The following is a 22,367-nucleotide window of genomic DNA, read 5'->3' on the forward strand; positions in this document are numbered from 1 at the left end:
GTGAAGCTCCATATTTAATGACCATCTCTGTCCAACACTTACTTATGGACATGATATATATATCATGACCAAAAGAACAAGGTTCTTGATACAAGCAGGTAAAATGCACTTGGCTGGACTTATCTTAGAGATACACCGAGGTGCTCCATCATCCGGTGGGGCCTTGGCGTAGAGCTTCTGTTCTTCCGTGTCAGAATAATTCACTTGAGGTAATTCAGACATCTCACCAGACTGCTTCCTGGATGCCTCCATTGAAGGTTTTTCAGGCATGTCCCACTGGGAATGTGCTTGCAAGACTCATATATGCCTTCTGGCCTCTGCAACCACCACAACCCAAACTCACATCAATGGGGGAACAATGGATGGATAAAAGGATGGGTATTGGTATGCCTTGATTACAGAAACCAGTGCATGCCTACCAACAGCCCCCCACCCCATTCTCCCTCTCCATTCATTGATGGCTTATTTACCTCTCAGTTTGCCATCAATCACCGTTTTCCCACTGCCTAATGGGAGCTAAAAATACCCCCAAATCCCAGCAAAAGCACAATGAAAAGGAGATTTTCTTGGCTTCACCCCGACATCTTGACAACTTAGAGATTTACACCAACACTGGCAGCCATAAATAGAGGGCAGTCCATGGAGAGAGCTCAGAAGTCAGTTATTAAATGCTGTTGCAGATTGAGTGTGCTTGTAGCTCAGAGGAAAGTGGCCAGAAGTGCCGGGTGATTTCTTTTCAAATTTTCCTACCCAAGGATCTGCTGACAGCTTTTATTGAGGCTCAATACCCTACCCAGCTATACCTGTTAATGTATCCTTGAGCAAGAAATATAATGCGCCCCGATCCCCCAGTGTAGCAGCTTTCCTCTCACTAAACAAGCCAGCTTTCTTTCTTTTAGTGCCGGCGATTTAGAAGTCACTCCTGCATTAAGAGCCAGGTACAGGTGAGAGAAATTAATTTTAAGGTGCTTGGCACGGTGTGCTCTTTAAGCCAGTAAAGATCTTCACTGTTTGCTTATTTTTATGTTTTTTTTTTGTGGCAGCTGGAGGAAAACTGCCTTATTTTTTCAACCATAATGCAACATCTGCTGTTACGTGTGCTGTATAAATGTGCAGTGTGTGCTGTCTGGTCGGTGTGAATGAAGCCTCCGGCTCAACGCCCGGCGTTTAGCCTGGAGATTTATACCTCAGCGAGGGCCGGACGACATTCGTGTTGCGTGTTTGCCGTCTTTCACCTTCAAACCTAGTTTTACAGCCCTCATAAACTCATGTCCCTCACCCCTCCTTGACGCGTCAACATCTCTGATGAAAGACGGAGTGATAAAGAAAATAAAACAATCGATAAAAGACAGGTGAAAAGCCAAGGGAGTAAAGTGGAAGAGTAAAAGAATGGCGCAAAGGGTTGGGGGGGGGGTAAGAGGAAACTAGGATATGGAAAAGATTGATAGAGCAGGGAGGATGCGATGGAGGGAAAAAGACGAACTGAAACATAGTTAGAGAGGTAGGCAGGGAATCAGGGAGCATATGTCAGAGTGAAGCTCTTTTCAGGGTTACCTTGTCTTCTGTCTCCGCACATTAATAATAACTATAAAGATATGCAGTCGTCACTATCAGTCCTTCAACCGCTCCTTATACCGAGGGAAGAGATGGAGACGGTGAGAATGACTCTGCTTAGGTTCATGGATCTTGAAAATCCCAGCTCCAACCCCCCACCCTCCCCAACCCCTCCTTCAGCCCCCCCACTATTCATCCGTCACCCAGATGGGAGGATGGATGGATGTACAGGTGAACGAATAGATGAATGGCCCCCTCCGTCGAAGGAGGGAAGGTCATGCACAGGGTGGAGGGGGGTGTTGTTCGAGATGTTGGAGAAGACGAGGGGGAGACATTAATCTAAGAGAGAGCAGGTCGGCATGTCTTTCTTTCGGGCCAGCCTCTATCTCGATAAAAACACACACACACACACACACACACACACACACACACACACACACACACATGCAGGCGCTGGCCTCATCAGCCTCTGGCGCCAAGCACAGAAAAGACATACATTCATGTCAGGAGTCTGGGGCTGAACTTGTTAAGCCACAGGATGTTTCACCAATCACAAAGATTAAATTAATCGGGTTCATTCAACAGCATGCAATTATTTCAATGACGTGATTTTTTTAAAATCCTCTTAGACATAGAGATACTGGAGAGGCACCCTTCAGTCTTCTTGCGCACTTTTGATTTGAATAAAAAACTTTGATCTGCAGATTCTGATTTTGCCAATTCCAATTGCCCCTTAAAAAATAGATGAGGACGGCCCTTCAAAAAACTTCTTCTTGCCTTCCTGCTGTGAACGGCCGTTAGATATTTTTATCCGTTGCTGCTGTGAGAGCACTATGATGGACTGGCAACCAGGGTGCACCTCGCCTCGCCCTCAGTGGAGATAGGCACCCCCCCCCCCAACCTTGCAAGGACAAGCGGGTATAAACGGTGGACAAATAGATGGATGCGTGAGAGCAGCCCTGTAAATCAGAGCCTGACTATTATTTTAATATAAATTTAGAGTCATTGCTGACTTGTTATCTTAAACTGGCTTTAGCATCTGAAGCAGCAGTCCCCAAGTGTATTCCTTAGAGAATGTAGATTCTTACCCAAACATTTCTAAATCCAGCCTTTTCCATGACTGGCAGGGGCTGATAGTTTCAAAGGATTAACAAAGCAACCTTGGAAGTTGTCTTGTCATCTTTCGCTGCCAGAATGAGCTGCAAATATGCCTCAACGTGTCCTAGAAAATACTGTTTTATTATTTTATCCCTAAACCTTCTGTGCTTCCACTGATACTGTAAACAGCAAACATTGTCTTCTTTACCGCATCCGCATCAAAGAATGTCAGCGTTACCATTACCTGGCTATGTTTGTGAATGGTAAAAAAAAAGGTCCAAATTTTCAGTTTTGAAACAGATGATCAACACTTGGGGTGAAATGAGCTGCAATGTAATGAACATTCATTTGAAGGTTAAAATAGAGAGGTAAAAAGAGTTTAAATGATATATTGACCTCAGTAAGTTACATTTCAGTTGTCCCTGGAGAACATTAGATGCTTCATCAACCACTTTGTCAAACAAGGATCTTTGAAGGACAGAATATAGCAAAGGGGAACAGATATCAGTCAGTGAAGGGGCCTTTTCTTAATAACATTGGCAAAATATATGACCATCCATCAGTTTGAGAAATGTAAGTATTTAAATTTATAGTCTGAGCTAAGACAAATATTGGAATGACTGGAATCAAGTCCTAAAATCATTCAGGAAGGTAAAGATTTTAGAAAAGTTTTAGACTTATGCACAACCTGAGCACCAAGGACTGTGGCACATCTATGAACTTTACAGGCTAACGATGTCAGAGGTGGTGGGGTATGTTGAGACTCTGCCCCAACTGGAGTGGTATCCACAGGCAGTACAGCAACACCATAGAGACCATTAGTGCATGAGGGTTTAAATCCAGCTCAGCCCAGAGAGCCATATACAGCCTAGAGATAAGTTTACATACACTCCTCAAGGAATGTCACTCCAGTTTTGAGCTTTTAACCATTTTTTCAAGAAATAGTTAATACAAGAAAAATAGTTAAGATCTGAAGTTTGAATTGACAGAAGTTTTTTTTTTTCCTATCAACACATGATGACAATGTATAATCTCAAATGTATAGCTATAGCTCCACTAATTTGGTTAAATTTCCATTAGGAAGTTGCCTTTCACCACACATTCTCCTGGCCATCAACAAGCTTCTAGCATAATTCTGTCTGGATGACTGACCTCCCTTCTTGTCAAAAAATGGTAGAGCTCAGTCAGTTCTCAGACACATGCCAACTTTTAAGCATAGTTCACATATTTTCGTCTTAGTTAAGACCGGGGCCTTCCCAGCAGGCTAATATGCTGTTAGAACATCCAGTTGATTTTCCTAGTTTCACCTAAACTAGCTGCTGACTTCAGGTGAAGTTCAAGAATTTGGAGTCAGTCCTACATCTTCATTTTCAACCAACTGTGTGTGTTGCAGCAATACCACTGGCAATGCTACATGCCCTCAGGTTGTTTCCATTGTTACCATGCTTGACAGCTGGGACAGTGTTAGGTTTGAAAGCCTCACCTTGGCTTCACTGTGGACAGTCACACCGACAGTTTGCTGTTGTTCGGCAGCTCCTATGTTCCTATGTGCGGTTCATTCCCCTGATATGGGGAAGAAGGGATTACTCCAACATGTTAAGGCAGCCTAATTATGCAGCATCAGTCATCTTGCAACAAGGCTTCTTGCTCATTTTATTGTTTTGCCTTCATCTTAGCCAAACTCCGCTGAGGTTTTTTCATTCAACCGGCTAATTACACCTGAAAGCTAAGTGCTCTGACAGGCCGGACCTGCTGGTTGGAGACTGGGCAGCCTCAGTGGGCTCCTTTCCAGGCGAGGGATGTGAAGGTTAGGGAGGTTAGACCAACAGTATCCCGCTGCTTCCTCTCCTCCCTCCTCACTCCCGGCATCAGAGCAGAAAATCTTGGGTCAGTGGCCAGCAGCTGTTCAAGGACATGCTGTCCACAATCCCCCCAGAGACACCGATGCCATGTGGGACTGTTGTGCTTATCAGCATATCTGGACAGAGGGAGAGAGACGGAGAGAGGATCGAGCCATTAATGAATTTTTACACAGGCAGGTTCGTGTCTTTGCAAGCAGTCAGCTTCCCTGGTGACTGCATCTATTAAAGCAGCTATGTTCAGGTTCCCCCACCAAAGAAATCACATTTTATTGTTCTGTCCAGATTTTTCTCCGAATAAAAGAGCACAGCATTTGCAATAAAATGCACATGGGCTCTGTGACTTACTGCTTTAGCGTTCTGGAAGCAAGTACAGCAAGCCAGTAGGTGGAGAAACTGTGGCAGAAAACAAGGATTCAAACAGTTTTTATGAATTTATAGAAATAGGAATATTCTTGGGGGCAGCACCTTAATAGGTAGAATATTTGTCAAAAATAGACACATGCGAGGTCTGTGCAATTTCTAAGTCAGATATTTCTTTAGTTGTCAGTTTATCTTTTGACTAGCCATAATTACCTACTTTGTTCTTACCCATTGTTTCAGCATCAGTCAACGACTTATTTAGTGGCTCCTATCATATCCCTCTCTGATATTCGTCTATCTGAAATCTACTTATTTTTAAAACAGCACCCTTAGACTGTAATCTGACATGAATCAAGTCAGTAACTTCAAGTCAAACTACATACATTTTTGCTTTAAAATATCATTTGACCTGTCAAATTAAGGAATCTTTTTTATTCCTAGTAATGAGTATTTTTTATTGTCTAATTCCGACATATTCCTTTAAAGAGTCTGGCTAACATTCGACTTCCACTATACATTGATGTGCTCGTGTTCACGCTCCTGCTGCTGGAGATCTACCCCAGCACACAGGCCTTGAAGGGAGGCGGTACTTTTTGGATGTACTGTGAAACAAAGGCGGAGTTTTGTTGTGGGAGGATGTGAAACATTTCTCACTGCTTGAACATCCCTAGCATCATGTTTCAGTTATTTCCCTGTTTGAACTCCTTTCCTCCCCATATTTGATGTTAGCTTCAAACTATTGAAAAGGAATAATTTTTAAAAACAACAGACACAATAATTTCAATAAAATTACATTACATTCAAATAATATATCAAAATCATTATTTCTTTCCATGCTGGTATCTTCTTTGTTAACACTTGGGCACTCCAATACTGCAAACAGCCAAAAGCTTCTTATATTCGTCAATAAGTAATTGACTGTATTTTATTAGTAGCAATCGACTGTCGCGTCTTTCAGTGTCTTTGGAAAACATGAACTAAATCCACCATTTGGATTCATTTTCTTAATACAGCATTTACACCGTGTCACGCACCTTGCTCTGGTCTTGATCCTAAACTGCATGCCTCTTTTTGAGATGCTCACTATATATCCTCTTTCATGGATGTAGCTGTTATTTATTGATTATCTGTGATGGTACCAGCCTGAATGCCTTGTAACTGTAACCATAAAGACCATTTAAAGCCAGTTTCTTATTCAGTTTCACCAAGAACGTCACAGGATTGATGCTTTAATGTGACTTTTTCTGTTGAGGAATAGGCACAAATTAAACTACAGTCCCAGTGAAACAATCCCAGCTTCATTTGTAAGAGCTGGTAATCCAACTGGCTGACTGTACATATGAACTGCTTCTTCTGTTTAAGCTTCACTTGCTGCCAAGACCAAGAGGAACAATTGAATTTATGCAGTCATTTCATTGTGTGCTCTCTTTGAATCAGAGTCTCTCTTTGTCACCTCACTGCCACCCAGAGATAATTCAATAACCTCTGTAAATGAGCTCCGTGTGTTTGTGTGTGTGTGTGTGTTTGTGTGTGTGTGTGTGTTTGTGTGTTGTTGTGCACGCTTGCATCCTCACGCACTGCCTTAGCTGTCATTTTCAGGTCAATCAGAGGTGATAATAATAATCATTATGCCAATTATTAAATTTAGAAGACGTTGACTCATACAGCGATTATCCGTCTCTGCTGGGGTTTCCAGTGTGTGCGGTTGTGTTCACGGCCCCGTGTTAAGCTGCTGTCACTTCTCCCCGCCGTGTCTCACCTCTGGGTTCGCTACAGAAGGGAGCAGATGTGTGCGATGTACAGAGCTCCCACCCCTACGATGAACTGAAGGACCACAGGATCATTATGTTGACTGCGCGCCTCTCCTCGCAGCGTGCAGCTGGCACAGACAACAATAACAAAGGAGGCGTTTAGTGTGACTTAACAGAGGGCCTTCGCATATTAAGCCGTGGATTCTGTGCGCGTGTAGCAGTGTGCGTGTTGGGAGTGAGGGCACAGATGAAGTGATCAAGTCCGACAGCTTGCCGAGCTGTGATTGTCACCGATCCCCCCCCCCAACTATCCTCGGGACAAACAGTGCCATCTGCCACAGGCGATGCCAGCTTGGCAGTCCCAACCCCAAACTAAACCAGAGAGGGCAGAGGAGCTACAAATAATTCAGTCAAGGATACAAGGTCTCCATCCGATTGTCTGTGTTCAAGTGTACTCCCTGGGGAGTCCCTCTCTTCTTTTTTTTTTTAAAGCTTTTACAAGGAATTTGTCAGACGTGGGACAATACCGTGGCCAAAAGTATTCACAGGGGTTGAACTTTTTCATATGTAACATGTGAGAGACCAGCACAATGTAGAGAAGAACAAAAGAAGGAAGAATAAAGCGGTTTTTGAAATACATCTCCTCTGAAGTTTGCCTCAAGACAAGTAGGGAGGAACCAGTAAACAAATAGGAGTAGGCGCTCTGGTCAAACAACACACAAAATAAGAGCTGTTTCAGAAAAATAAGCAACTTTTCACTACAGTCTGAACAGACCAAGAGCGTAACATGATGCTGCGGGGGATGTTGTTCCTCAGCACGGTCAGAAAAGCTGGTTAGGATTGATAGGAAGATGGATGGAGCAAAATACAGAGCGGTACTGGAAGAATACCTGTTAGGGTCACCTTCCAAACGCACAACTGCAACAGATCATTTAGATCAAATGGGGTTTTATGTGTTAGAACGACTCAGTCCAGTTCAAGTCCAGATATAAATCCGAAGGACATGCGAATATTTCCGTCTCTTGATGCGCAAAGCTGGTAAAGACATACCCCGAGAGAATTGCAGCAGTGATTGTAGAGAAATTTGGTTCCATGAAGGCCTGACTCAGGAAGGCTGCTTAGAAATAACTTATTTCCACGTTTTATTTATTTAAAAAATATATATACATCATTCTCCTTTGTCACAACTTTCTCTACTTTGTATTATACTAGCACATAAAATCCCAATGAAATAGGTTGTGAAACAATAGTACAACTCTGATGTATTTTGGTCGCATTCTCAGCCTGCTGGCTTGACATTTCGGTGTTGAGGATGAAGAAACATGATTGTTCGACTTTTGTCGGCACAACAAAAAAAAAAAAACATGCTCCATTGTTTTCTTTTACAGATCCTCCAACACCACCATGCTGTCCATGAAATCTCCTACATTGCCAAGGACATCACGGACCACAGAGCCTTCGGTTATGTCTGTGGGAAGGAGGGAAATCATCGCTTTGTGGCCATCAAAACTGCCCAGTCGGTTAGTATTTGAAACAGTGTTAAGAAGACTTTGCTTAAAAATGTCCAATGCCAGTGAAAAGTTGGCATATGTTCACTGTTGGGGGCAAGATTGTTTGGCTTATTTATTTACTTATAAAGCGCTTTAAACACACAGAGACTAAAGTGCTGTACAAAAAACACAAAATAAACAGCATAAAATTATCTGGGGTCTTTAACTGTATATTTGAACTGTTTGTTTTCATAGTGGAAATGATTATATAATTAAAGCATTGGCAATTATTTCAAACACAAGAATCTGGTGCACAAGTTAAAATTTTTGCATTTTTCTCCAATCTGAATAGGCTCAACGTTATACGTCATGCAGGCTAAAATATAGACATATACCTCATACGCATGGATATATGACCCTTAGGAGGTTGCAGAGAAACAATACATGACAATGTTTCTTTTTGCTATCAACAAGCTTTTGGGATAATAATGACTGCTTTCATCAGAAATGGTTGATCTCAGCTGTTTCCAGCTTTTAAGCATATTGTATACATTTAGCCCCATGTAGAGGATGAGGCCCTTCCGAAAGCAGATTGTTGGTCGGCTTTATGTGTTCAAAACCCAGTTCTTTGTGTGTTTGTGATCATTATCCCGACCAAGTTCCAACCGACCATCTGACCCTGACTGCCATGCTTAGATGAAAATAATTAGTTTTGGCTCTCTGTTTGGCCACAAGGACAAGAACAAACTTTGGAGGAATCAAGTTAAAGCTATTAATCATATGTACTTTGAAGGGTGGTGTTCTACAGTGAAAATCTACAGTGAATGCAAAATTGTGCACCCAAATTCATTGAAGTGTACACTGTATAATCATTCCACACCTGACAAAAGGACAGTTCAACTGCATCGCTGAAGGCCCAAACCAACACGACAATAACAAATAAATGATGAATGTGAGCCATATTTTCAGCGACACTGCAACAACTGTTGCGTCTATGTGTGCAGGTTAATCTACGATTAAATCAGATCATCTCCCGCCGGTGCTAACCTTTTGACATTTAGCTCATGCAGGTGTGCATTAAACATATTGTTCACTGCGTACAGCTGCTGCGTCAGGCAGCAGGTCCAGGTCAGTCCTGCAGCAGCACACTCTACATGATATTGAGTACCTCTCTGGGCTCTGATATGATTGTTGTTGCTGCTGTTGTATCTGTGTGCCTGGCTTGTTTAATCTGGATCCAGCTGCCTTGCTCTGTAGCCGTATTGATTTCCCATAGTGAGTCAATGAGGGTTTGAGTGTGTGTCACCAGCTCTAATGGCATATCCATCCTCCCAGGGCCATGAACCGTGGCTCTCTGACTTGGACTGATACCCCCACACACACCTCAGCCTCTTTTCACAAGTGCACGCTGGGATTGAAAAACGGGTGCTTTTCCGATGTTGCCCTTCCTAACGGTGTATCACAGGGCTGTGTTTTCCTCGCTCAGCTAAGCTGCCATTTACCTGGTGTGTGCCTGAGGAAAGGTCATAATTATATTTTACTCCCTCTCTCTTGGATTTGAACCCGCCATCGCCGGCACTCGGGCTGTTAGTCGTGGAGGAAACAAAGAGAGGGATGTAAGCGCGGAGCTTATTGCTGTGGCTGTAATTGGAAAGTAACCACTTTGATGTGAATTAACAAAGTGTCTCTGTCGTCATGAAGTCTAAGACTTAAAGTTGTTCAGAAAAAGGCCAATTTAGGGTTACATTCAAAAGTAATTGGCTTACCGCTCAAAGTCCCAGAACAAGAAAGACGTGTCTTATTTGGTCAACGCTTTGCGCAGATGGAGGAGCCCTAATTGTGTCAGAAAGGATTGCCTAAGAGTTCAGTCTTTGTTATAACTTAATGCAAAACTTTCCAGAGGTAATATTGCGAATAAAAAAGCAGCTTTTCAGGTTTATGGGACAACCACAGAGTGTAGACCATCACAGTTCTGTCCATTGTTTGAATCTGTGTGAGAGAAGACTCTCAGCAAAAAACACCACCAAAACATACAGTGCTGTAAAAAAAAAACTGAATTATTAAACCTTTACAGCTTTCTTCTATTTTTGCTTTTTGTCACATTTTCATATTTTGGATCCCCAGATAGATATTGATTTCATTGCCGGACATTCTCTTTCGGGTTTTTTTTGATAGAGAGGAGCTTTCAGGGTTTCATCAATTATAATAAGTTGTCCTGATCATGAAGCAACCCCAGACCATCACCTTATCACCACCTTCTTTAACTATTGGTATAATTTTCTTTTTCTGAAATGCTGTTTTTACAGCCGATGTAACCAGACACGCACCACCAAAACGTTCCACTTTCGTTTTGTCGGCAGAATATTTTTCACCAATTCATAAAGATCTTTTCGGGCGAAGGAGAGATAGGCCTTTGTTCTGTTTTTGGTCAGCAGTTGTTTCCATCTTGAAACTCTCCCTTGGATGCACACTTTGCCAAGTCTCTTTAAGAAAGAGTCTTTCTTCTTGATGAATCATAAACAGTGATCGTAACTGAACCAAGTGAGAACTGCAAAGCTTTCTGTTTTCGTAGTTTGTTACTAATGTTAGCTGTGTTTTACCAGATTCTCAAATCCTTAGAAATGGCCTCTTAACCCTTTCCAGACTGATTGTACTCAATGACTTTGTTTTTAACCTGTTCTTGAATTTCTTTAAATCATAGCATTTTGAGTTTCTTTTTTAGCTCTTTTGTCCTTTTTTGTTTTCAGACTGGTTTTGCTTAAGAGTTGTTTTTTGGTTTTACAGCTCTGACAGTGATCAGGCGTGAGTGTGGCAAGTGAATTAGGAGTCAGCTTTTCAAATGATGTGGTTAATCACGTTCAATTAAGGGTTTAATATCGAGAACAATTACTTTTTCTACATAGGGCCCGGTTGAGTTATATATTCTCTCTATATAAAGTGGAACGGCAACGCTTTGGTCTGAATTCCTTGTTAATTTACCCCCACTTTCCCTCATTTTACCATTGTTCTTAGGTGTGCTGGAGAACACCTTGCTTGGGTGTGGTCTATTCAAATGCAGAGGAGGCACTGCACCACCCCCCTCCCCCTCTAGGTTGCAGAGCGATCCACTCCACCCCGTTCGGCCATTTTTGTAGTATACTGGGTAACAGTGCAATGAATTGTGTTGGTTAATACACCCAACAACCAAACATTTTCACTTATCCATTTGTAGCTTTGGCTTCCTTGAACTTGTACTACAAAATCGTTGCAAAACAAAATAAAAATGGCGGATTTAAAAAATTGTTAAGCCAGTCTATGACTGTGTTTAGCAGCTCGGTAGCGAATACTGTGACATGATTGTTCACAAAACGTAAGATACAGAAAAAAACAAAAGGCTTGAAAAATATGACCCAAACAGAATATAAAGATATATCTATGCAGGCAGCATAGATATATCAGCACCTGGACATACTTACTTACGATGTTCTGCACTGCTAAAGACTCAAAGTTCTGGTGCATTTAGACCAGCCCTGTTTAGTCCACTTTAATCAAACTCTTTTCTTTACTTTGCTCAGCAAGGTTTGTTTGGGGTAGTTGTGAAAGCTCAATTGAACTCCAAAAAACCAAACTAAAGACCACCTCAAAACCTAGGTCTTGGCTCGGTTGAACCCGAAGCTGCATATGCGAATGCCAAGCGGACCAGAGGTCACTCCAAATGCAGAAAGCGCACTACATTGCAGGGGATTCTGGGTAAATACAAATGTAATTTAGTCATAATAGTAATGAAATTACACATATCTTGTAAATCCCTGGCCTCATACAGAGCCGTCTGACCCGCGTTGTATAAAATATAAGAATCTCCGTGGACCTCTGCCTCATCCTCCGTTCATGCTGAGCCCACTGTTGAATTGTGCTTGTCTGGCACACTTGCCAAAAGACAGCTTTGCAATAACACCATTAAAATGTATTGCTCCTACTACACTTCCTGGGCAGGGAGGGGCTAAGCCCTGAGTGGCAGCTATTCACATGGACGCACATGGACACACACCGGCCCAGCTTTGTAAACAAGAGACTGGAGAACAACACAGAGAGTTGGTGTGTGACGTCATATCATAGTCCACCTAAGAACATACCTTTTAGTTCTTCACATCACAATTTTTTTTTGTTTTTCGTATCTAAAATAATAAAATTTAGCATTTTCTCATTTAACGGTTGACTTCATTTTCAGTTGTTGAGCCTGTCAGACAATCATTGTAACCATTAAACCAGTAACCATTTCAAGCTTTCCTTCTAGAGAACAGTACGTTTCATGCATTCACCTTGAAGATTCTCAAAGAGGTGGAATTGCATCTGCATTCAGAGAGTGCACCATGGTGACTTCTGCACATTCTGCAACGCTGAAATTGATGGCAGTATCATAAGACAGTGCAAAAAGTACGTCAGTGGCGTCGCTTTGATTAAGTGGATGACAAACCCATCATTCTTGCTCTTTCTGGATCCCAGATAAGGTTCAGAGGAGTCTTACCAATTGTTATAGTTGATATCTGCGTAAATATGGAGCTGATACAACAACACTTTATTTGTGACTTTCAAATGAAAGTGGAAACCGCACAAACTCTTATAACTTGTTTTTAAGGTCTAGGCCTAGTCCACATGTAGCAGGATATCTGGGAAAAACGAGACATGTTTATGCGGTTATGCCTTTCAGCCACACATAAATGGCGTTAAACATCCCTTAAAACGAATGATCCTCCAGCCAAAGTGGAGACTTATAAACGCTCCGGTTTAGAGCCTGCGTGTGTACATGAAAAGCCGGATATTAATGCGACGAGCATTGCTGTGCAGCGTCACGCATGTGTGACCATTGTTTATACTCTTGGTCATACGGTGGAGTTAAAAATTAATTTCGTCATAGAGGTGCTGCTTTTTACATTGCTTCAGACATTTTTTGTTTGCATTTAGTTGCACTTTTACAAGATTGAACCTCCCAGCACCATGATTCATTCCAAACAGGAAGTCGCGGTTGTTTTTAATGATTCTGATTGGCTGACATAAGTTTTAGTTCTGCGGTACACTGCCCCTATGCAGCTGGTGTATGTAAAAAAAAAAAAAAAAAACGCTCAGTGCGGGTTGATGTGGATGAAAACTTTTCTAAAAACCCTCCCGTGTGGGTGGTATTATTTATTATTATTTTGTTCGTTTTTTTTTTTAAAACCCTGCTACGTGTGAACTAGGCTTTAGAAATTATGCAACTCACAAAGTGTGGCCCTCAGTAAGTCTCGTCACAGAACCTTTGACTGATTTAGGAAGAACATGTCCCCACAGTGGCAGACCACTGCCCCTTAAGGGATGGGTTTAATGCAGAGGACAAATTTCATTGGAATGTACAAAAGTTGCAACGAAAAATAGATGCCACTATTATTATTTATGCATTTTAAAATCTCTACAGTTGCAATCCTCCTATGCTAGCAGTGTTCATTAACTTGGGTAATTTTTCACATGAGCGCAGGGGGAGCATTTGTGGCTTCCAATGCACACACTCAATTAAGTCTCCAAGAAACGTGTTGCCGTTAAAGTAAACCGAAGTGTTTACAGCATGTACACAAAGTAGGGTTTGACTTCAGCAACTAAAAGGGTTAGTAATAAACCCCCAAAATGGATAAATTTTTTTAATGTCTTATTTCTGTTTATCTACTAGGGGATGTGCAGAGTGAGTTTGGATTCCTGGCAAAAAAATTTAAAAATAAAAATAAATATGAAAGCTTTCAAAACTTCCCCCAACGCTTTGTGTCTGTTTCGTCTGCTCGCACGAATCAAAAACGTTGTCTGCAATAAGCTGGTACTCCTAGACTTTTGTCAGGGTTGGCAGGTCTGCATTTTATTCTTCAACTACTGACGTGGCGTGCATTGTGAAATGTAAAGCGGATTTGAATTTGAAAGAGTGACAGTATCTTTCACTGTTGGCTCTGTCGGGGGGGTGGGTGGGAGGAAGATTACCGCAGCGTGTCTGTCTGTCACTAGAAGTGGGAGAGCTGAGAATATCTTGCAGAGAGACAACATTAAAGTAGAACCACTTTATGCAAAGCATGGTTCAGTCTATGAACTCAGAGTGCACTCTGCAAACCTTCAGTCAATAATTGATTAGGTCTCAAACATGGCTGTATGAGAGGACTCCTTGCGGTCGTGCTGCTGGGACCGTGGTCGCATGTCTGGTGAAGGGGGAGAGGACGGGGGGGGGTGCCGATGCTTTCCAAAGGCTGTTCTAGGTAAGACAAGAGGCCAGTGTGTGCTCATGTATCTGTCCGAGGTTGATCGAAGGGAGGAAAACAGCTTGTAGTTATTGTGGAGATAAATGTCCTGTCTCTATGCGCTGCCGGGGCTTTAACCTGGTTTTCAATTCGCCAGGACCGACAGGAAAAAAAATGTATTAAACTCAATCTGGAAGTTCCATTTTCAGAGCCGTGTCACAGCAAGTCTGAAAGCAATCAGTTCAAGAGCTGCATTACCTGTAATGAAAGATTTTAAACACACTGATTGCGTTGTTTGTTTCCCCCGACGCTAATGCATTCTGTCGAATTGTGCAGAGCACTGTGTTTGTTTTCACATCTAAATGTTCTATTTTGTTTGCCGTTCTGTTTGAAGATTGAGATTGCTTAATTTTTTAGGCTGCTAAAGGGTCTGGCCCTCTCTAAAAGAAACCCAAACTCAGGGCTTCCTGATAGAAAAAAAAGTGTCCTTAAAGCATGGAGCACGGCATACAGTAGAATCTTCCAAATAGCATGGTTCATTTGTGAATTCCTAAATTTCCATTTTCATGCTTCTTATAATGCGCTGTGCCTTATAGAAGAATTAGACACAGAGTCGATATGTTGTTGAACAACCTTTGTTTCAGTCACAGCGGCAGGACTGTCAACGCATGTTCATGGCAGACTGTGTGTTTGCCTATTCTCTGCATAATAGCTCAAGCTCAGTTAAATACGATAGCAAGAATAAGTTAACATAAGGTTTTAGGACTTCTCTCTGATCCTCAGCTGGCTTTTGATCTGGACTTTGCCTGGGTCAATCCAACACATGAATATGCCGGATATCTAAAGCCCCTCACTGTATCTCTGGCTGGAAGGTCACTGTCCCACTGGAAGGTGAACATTTTAAAGTCTTTAACAGTTTCTAACAGATTTTCTTTCAGGATTGCCTTTTATTTTGCTCCATCCATCTTACATAAACCAGCTGCCCTGTTGATGCTGCAACAAAGCATCCCCACAGCATGATGCTGCCATTACCATGTTTCATTGTGCTTTTCACCTAGACCAAAGATGAAAACTTGGAATATTGTTTTATAACAAAACCCGACTTTAAACGTCTCCACAGCCTTCTGCTGGGTTCCTTGATGCTGTTTGTTCATCAGTGTCCTCCAACAAATCTCAGAGGCCGTTTTCAGAACATATGGATTTATACTATGATTAAATTACACACACCTGGATTGTGTTTCTCTGTAAGCTGTAAAGGTTATCATTTTGCGTAATTTTCCTTCCACTTCACAAGTGTGCACTTCCTCTGTTGGTCTATGAAACATACTCCCCAAAAAATACATTGAATTTGTTGTTTTCGGTGCAAACAAAAAGAAAATGTAATTCCACAGTGAGGGAACAGAATGTAATCTGCCTTCAGGTGAAGGATAATCGGGTCTTAGTCACCTCAGGTTTGTCAATCATAGCCGGAATAGAGTTTCAGAGCGGCAGTCTGTGAGTTTTGGATTAGTGGTGTTGGTTAACGTGTGCCGTTGTCGTTCTAGGCTGAGCCTGTGATTCTGGACCTGCGGGACTTGTTCCAGCTCATCTATGAGATAAAGCAGGGAGAGGAGAAGGAGAAGAAGGCCCAGAAAGACAAGCAGTGTGAGCAGGCGGTCTACCAGGTACTCGTGAAGCTTTCTTTTTCCACTGTGTAAACCATCTGTCAAGCATTCCTAGCGTTAGACCAGTGTTTTGACGGATGAGACAGGTGAGATCTGAATATAGATGAAAGACTTTCGGGCAGACACTTTAAATTTCCGCTAATGGCACCATCTGCACATTGTGCTTGTTCCCCCTCTTCGCAGCCCCTGCTTAATTTCTTTTTATCTCTCTGTAATTTTCTCTTTGATGATTGCCCAATAATTATTTGAATGCTGGGAAGTCTTTCTGTGCTCTGCACCTACTCCTTCCACCACACTGGCTTAACTCTCCACCTCTCTTCTGCCCTTTACTCTTCTCCTCTCCCGTTTTCTTCCTCTCTCTCCCCCCCGCGTTGCCGCCGGTGCTTCGCTTTAGACGATACTGGAGGAGGACCTGGAAGACCCAGTCTACCAGGTAACTCCCTGACCAATCACATCGCCTCACTGTCACCTGCTGCACCTCTAGCTTGCTCCTCTCTGTGTTGTGCACTGTGGGGAGACAGCTCCTGTTTGGGGACAGTATGCAAGTAGCGGAATAAATAAAGGGTTTGCAGAATAATATTTTTAGAGACGCTTGTTTGTGTGTGTGTGTGTGTGTGCGTGTGAATGCAACCAAGACGATGAGTGCGTGTGCTGCTGAAGAGTGTGTTAATGAGTTGTTTCAGTTCTTTTCTCGCTGCTTAAAGTCTCCTCTATGTATCGCTGAGCTCTGTTCTTGAACTGCTTTTTAATGAAGATGCTCTTTACTAATCACCTCTGCAGTTTCCCCACTTTTCTCTCAATTTCTTTATCACCCAATTTTCCTCCTACTTCTTCTTTTTCTCCCCCCTCTATCGCCCTTTGCTGCTGATGTTGTAGTACATTGTGTTTGAGGCCGGACACGAACCCATCCGTGACCAATCAGAAGAAAGCATTTATCAGGTACTCACAAGCTCCTATCCTCTTGCTTGTGTCTTGCTGAGCTTTAAGATACGGTTACTGTGGGTAAAGTGGCGACAAGCTGCGGAGAGTTTGAAGTTCCAAACATTTAATTTCTTGTGTTTTCCGAACAGTCGTCATGCAGCTTTGCAAAAGTATTCACCCCCCTTGGCTTTTTACGTATTTTGTTACATTCCAAGCTGAAATTTAATCGTGTTTGAATCCTGTTTTATGTGATGGATCTGTACAAAATATTCCAAGTTGGTGAAGTGAAATGAGAAAAAAGCCGCAGAGCTCCACTGCAGAGCCTGGAGGATCTGACTATAGAACCACAATAAGCCTTGCACTCCATAGAGTTGGGCTTTATGGAAGAGTGGCCATAAAAAAACGTATTATTTAGTGTTAAATATAAGAAGCAGTTTTGAGTCTGCTTAAAGGCACATGAGCAACTCCCCGAATGTATGGAGAAAGGTGCTCTAGTCAGATGAGACTAAAATTGGACTTTTTGGTCACCAAGAAAAAACTGTATGTCTGGTGGAAACCCAACCCATCCCATCGCCTTAAGAACACCACAGTGAAACACGGTGGTTGCAGCATGATGCTGTGGGGATTTTTTTCAGCAGCAGCGACTGGGGAACTGCTCTGAGTGGAAGGAAAGATGGATGGTGTTAAATACAGGGATAATTGTTGAGCAGAACCTATTAGTCTGTGATCTGAGTCTTCCAGCAGGAAAATGACCCAAAGCAGACTGCTAACGCGACACTGGAGAGGTTAAAGGGGAAACATTTAAATGTGTTGTAATGGCCTAGTCAAATCCAGAGCTCAATCCAATTGAGAATCTGTGGTTAGACTTGAGGATTGCTGTTAACAAGAGAAAACCATCCGACACGAAGCAGGTGGAGCAGTTTAGCCTTAAGGAATGGGCAAAAGTATATATATATATATATATATATATATATATATATATATATATATATATATATATATATATATATATATCTTTGTAAGCTTGTTCTGTAAATGAAATGGTGGAAACTGTCAAAAATCCATTTTAATTATAGCTTATGATGCAACAAAAGATGAGAATGCCAAGTGGGGTAAATACTTTGGCAAGGCGTCGTTGTGCTGCATTGCTCTTTATTGGGATAAATGTATTGTGGCCTGTGCATAAAATTAACTGCTTCTGTTTTAAAAGCATAAAATGTGCTGTTGGGAAGTAAAAGGCTGTAAATATGGGCGGAAATTCACCAGCCAATAGTTTCCCGAGGGCCGATCCGGCTAAAGCCTGCGAGTCCGGGGAGATGAGTTGTTCTCTCTACTCCTCAGAGACAGGGGCAGACCTCCAAGGGATGATTGGGTGGGAGGGTGGCGCGGGGGGCGTTTACCGCGCTTCCGTTCCCCTCTTTCCCGAGCAGATGAAAGAAAGTGGAGGGGGAAGAAAGATTAATCACCAGCCCCTCGTTTGATCTTTAAATAAAATGGATTGAAAGTAGTGGGGTGGACGGTGGGGTGCGCTGGCACGTGCACAATCATACAAAAACAAACACACATACAAGCAAATCCCAACGCATACATCAGGCATGGGAAACAGCAGCCTGCAGCCACAGTGGAGATGCCGTATGAATAAAGATGGCAGCTTCTGGAAATAAGCATGTGTAAGATGTAAACAAGGCAAACAAGGAGCTAAAAGAATGAATCAAGCTCTGCTAGATTTACCTCCCAGATTGTTTGCCAGCGTTGTTGTGTTTTTTTTTAGTTCTCTAAGTCTTATTAGAACACAGCTACAGCGCCCTGCAAAAGTATTCATACCCTCTGAACCACAAACTTCAGGGTATTCATTTGGGATTTTATGTCACGAGGAGACATGGCATTTCACAAATAAAAATCTAAACACCATGGTGTTCTCTTACTCTATCTCTAGATAAAATCCAGTGTAAACGTTGGTCAGTAATTAGGTGACACTGACGTCTACAGAGTATTTGAGTCCGCCTGAATGTCATTCTCTGTATAAATGCAGCTTCAGTGAACAACCAGCATCACGAAGGGATCACCAAGGAACACAGCAGGTTGGGCAGAGATTAGGTGGAAATCTTTAACTGAGAACATCTAACAGAGCACCTAAACTGGCAGACTTGGCAGAGCAATAGTCAGAGTCATTAGCTCCCATTGGGAGATGCAGAGAATCCGTTGACCGGACAACCACTAGACATGCACCTCACAAATCTGAGCTTAATGGACGAGCCGCAAGAAGAAAACCGGTGCTGAAGGAAAGCTTTAGAAAGTCCCATTTAAAGTTGGCCGTAAGCTGTACAAGGGTCACAGCAAATGCAGCATGTGGAGGAAGATGCTCTGGTCAATTCTCCATGGTGAAACATGATGGTGTCAGTAGTATTGCGCGGTGGGGATGCTCTTCTTCAGCAGACACAAGGAAGTGGGTCAATGTTGAGATACAGGGTAATCCTGCAGAAACTCATGTTAGAATCTGTAAAGGATGTGATAATGGAGTCTGAATGGCTTACATTGAAGCATATTCCTGTCTCAGAATGATCGAGTCAAAGTGCTGTCACAAAATCCAATTGGAAATTGGTGGCATGACTTGAAAATATATGTTCAGAGACCCATTCTTTCCAGTGTGACTGAGCCTGAGTTATTTTGCTAAGTAAAATGTCCAGAAACGTCGGTCTCAAACAGGACGAGACATCCCCCAAAAGACTTGCCTCAAAATCTGGCGCTGCAAAGTATGGACTGAGGCTGCATACAAATACACAACACAAATTTAAAAGCCATGTATCCTCTACTACTTCACAATTGTGTTGGCTTATCACATAGAATCCTAATAAAATACACTAAGCGCTGAGGTTGTGAAATGCGAAACGTTTCGGGGGACATGAATTCTTTGGCAGGGCACTGTAGCTGCATGAGTGCATCTCTAAACTTTGTGTAATTTTTCAGGAGAAAGCAAACAAAAGAAGCTGTTTGATTCATACATGCGTTGTACTATCACGTCTTCTGATCGCACACATACAAAGCAGTCTGTCTGACACTGAGATATTACATGTCTCGATGCGCGTGACAATGTGAGTTATTACATGTCTGAGGGTGCGATCAGCAGCCTGGATAAGGCCTTTATTAACCTAGTCGATGAGCTTTCATTCCACTGATTTTAATCCCGATCATCCCGACACCACGCGCGGGCACAGACAATTACTAGTGACTGATGCGACTCGCGAAGAAGCCGGTGGCAGGGTATTTGTGTCGGCTGCCTGCGCGTCACTGCGCTGGAACGGTGATGTGTAATGTCTGTGATGTGGAGGTAACAGGTTCTCTGAATCCATTGGTCAATTGTGTAGGTTCCCACCAGTCAGCAGAAGGAAGGGGTCTATGACGTCCCAAAGCGACACCCAGTGAGTGACCGAGTGTTGTCGCACCGTGTCCCGGTCATCTGCCTCAGCCTGCCTCCCCATTCCCAGACAAACCTCTCAGCTTTTTTCGCTGGTAGTCAAGTGGAAAGAAAACATCTCCTACTTTTTACAGCTTTTAGAAGCTCTAAAACCTGATTCGGCTTGAGATTAACACCCATTCCACACACTGATCAGGATTATCTGACTGTTTTGCCCTGAGAGGTTTGCTGGGAGTCAGTGCCTTGTGCGGTGTGCTGTGCTGGCGTTGCTGCTTGTGCTGTGGCCAGTGGCGGCTTGTGCCCTGCTCCTCGTGCTCCACGGCCCCTGCTTCTCACGGTCTCCCGGGATAACGTGTGTTTCGAATGTGTGTGGCATGTGAGTCCGCTCGGTGAAGCATGCCCGGCAGTGGCCAAACAGTCGTGAGTCTGGTGAAAACCTGCATGGCCGTGTGTCAGACGGCATCAAACTCATGCTCTGTCTTTGTTATCTTCTGATTAATAATGTGCATGGCGTTACCTTTAAAATGTATTTTGTGTTTGGGTTGATGGGCCAGATGTTTATCCTGGTCACGGGAGTAAATGGAATGGCACCCCTGGCAAAGATTTATGAAAGCCTTAAAATACGCACATTGATTATTATTATTTTTTTATTAAATCACCAATGATCTCGCATTAAGAAATTTAAAAGAAACCACCCTATAACTATATTTAAGTGAAAGAACGGTGTAAGAGTTGAAACAGATCACCGATGTTCGCTTTTAGAGAACAGTAGCAAAGAGTGGCATCTTAGGGATACCAGGTGTTCATAACAGCCATTAGACACGCCATTAGCCATTAGACACAACAGCCTTTTCTGTCCTATAATAGACTGTTGTTTAAGTAAATATGAGGAGTTTGGTGTATTCCACTCAGACTTTAACTGGAGCCATATGGTCAAATGTAATAACCTTAATAATAATATAGTAATAACCCTGTTTGAACCCTGCCAGTTTTCGATCTGCCTTTCACTGCCTAGCACTTTGGTGCTGGAAGACACTGTACCATATAAAAATAATGCTCTGGCATGGCCGTCCTAAGTACCTGGCAGGGTAGCATACACCATTTGACCACATGATGGAAAATTACACTGCATTAGAGCTGCAGCTCGTTATTTATTCCTAACAATCCATCCATAACACTGATATGACACAATGCTCTGAAGTATATTTCCTCACTTTGGGACGCTTGAAACAGAAAGGGAAACTAATGACATTACTTACTGTTTGCTTCATTCATCTCATTATTATCTGACCACTGTTAACATACTATGTCCAGACGGTCAGTTTATCCTTTCGTGTTTAAAGAAAAATAACGACAATGCAATATCACAGAAAAGTAACTCACCTGGTCACCAGTGAGCACTATGAGTGTCGAACAATTAACACTTTGTTAGAGTGGGCTAAATCGTGAGTTTATTGAAATAGCTCAACATTTTAAACACAAAGCTGTTTCAATAAACTGGAAACAGGTTGTCATAGGGTATACCCAAATCAGCACTTTTTTTTTAATGCACTGTCCGTGCTTTCAAAGGCCGATAGCACTCTGGGGTTTTATTTAAGGTCTTACCTACCAATTCTGATTTAAATCAGTTCCATTTTTTTCCTGATTCCCATGTCTGGCTGATTGATGGGTACATATGCATACTGATAAATTTGTTTAAAACGGTTGTTTCTTACAGTGACAACCTTCCCATGTATTATTATTATTAGATTATTCTACTGCATCCAAAAAAAAAGGGAGACGCCAATAAATGTGTCCATGTCCGTATATCTCTAAGAGCTTGTTTCTGTGCTCATAATGAAAGATGACCTTCACTAGTGTCAGGCTGCTTTATATCTCATCTGCTCTCTATCTGACTATAAAGATGATCGTTTTATTGCTGCCTGATTCAATCTTCTATAATCCACACACTCCCAATAATCAGGCCGCTCTCCTGTGGATATGTGGGAGTGGATGCCTGGTTATATGTGACACCTCCTTCCATCT

General features: G+C 42.4%; 1 protein-coding gene across 12 annotated transcripts in view; it reads left to right on the forward strand.

The window, feature by feature from the left end:
- The window catches only part of dab1a (DAB adaptor protein 1a), a 156,544-nt gene that overhangs the window by 112,566 nt on the left and 21,611 nt on the right, over positions 1–22,367 (forward strand). For 6 of the 12 annotated variants that reach the window (XM_036141443.1, XM_036141441.1, XM_036141444.1 and 3 more), the window contains 5 exons: positions 8,014–8,145; positions 15,887–16,006; positions 16,401–16,439; positions 16,883–16,945; positions 20,293–20,346. In XM_036141443.1, the coding sequence (XP_035997336.1) occupies positions 8,014–8,145; positions 15,887–16,006; positions 16,401–16,439; positions 16,883–16,945; positions 20,293–20,346 (408 nt within the window). The remainder of the gene's footprint in view (positions 1–8,013; positions 8,146–15,886; positions 16,007–16,400; positions 16,440–16,882; positions 16,946–20,292; positions 20,347–22,367) is intronic. The other 6 variants (XM_036141446.1, XM_036141451.1, XM_036141445.1 and 3 more) reach the window with 3 other exon arrangements.

Source organism: Fundulus heteroclitus, chromosome 9, assembly GCF_011125445.2.
Source record: "Fundulus heteroclitus isolate FHET01 chromosome 9, MU-UCD_Fhet_4.1, whole genome shotgun sequence".
Lineage (NCBI taxonomy): Eukaryota > Metazoa > Chordata > Actinopteri > Cyprinodontiformes > Fundulidae > Fundulus > Fundulus heteroclitus.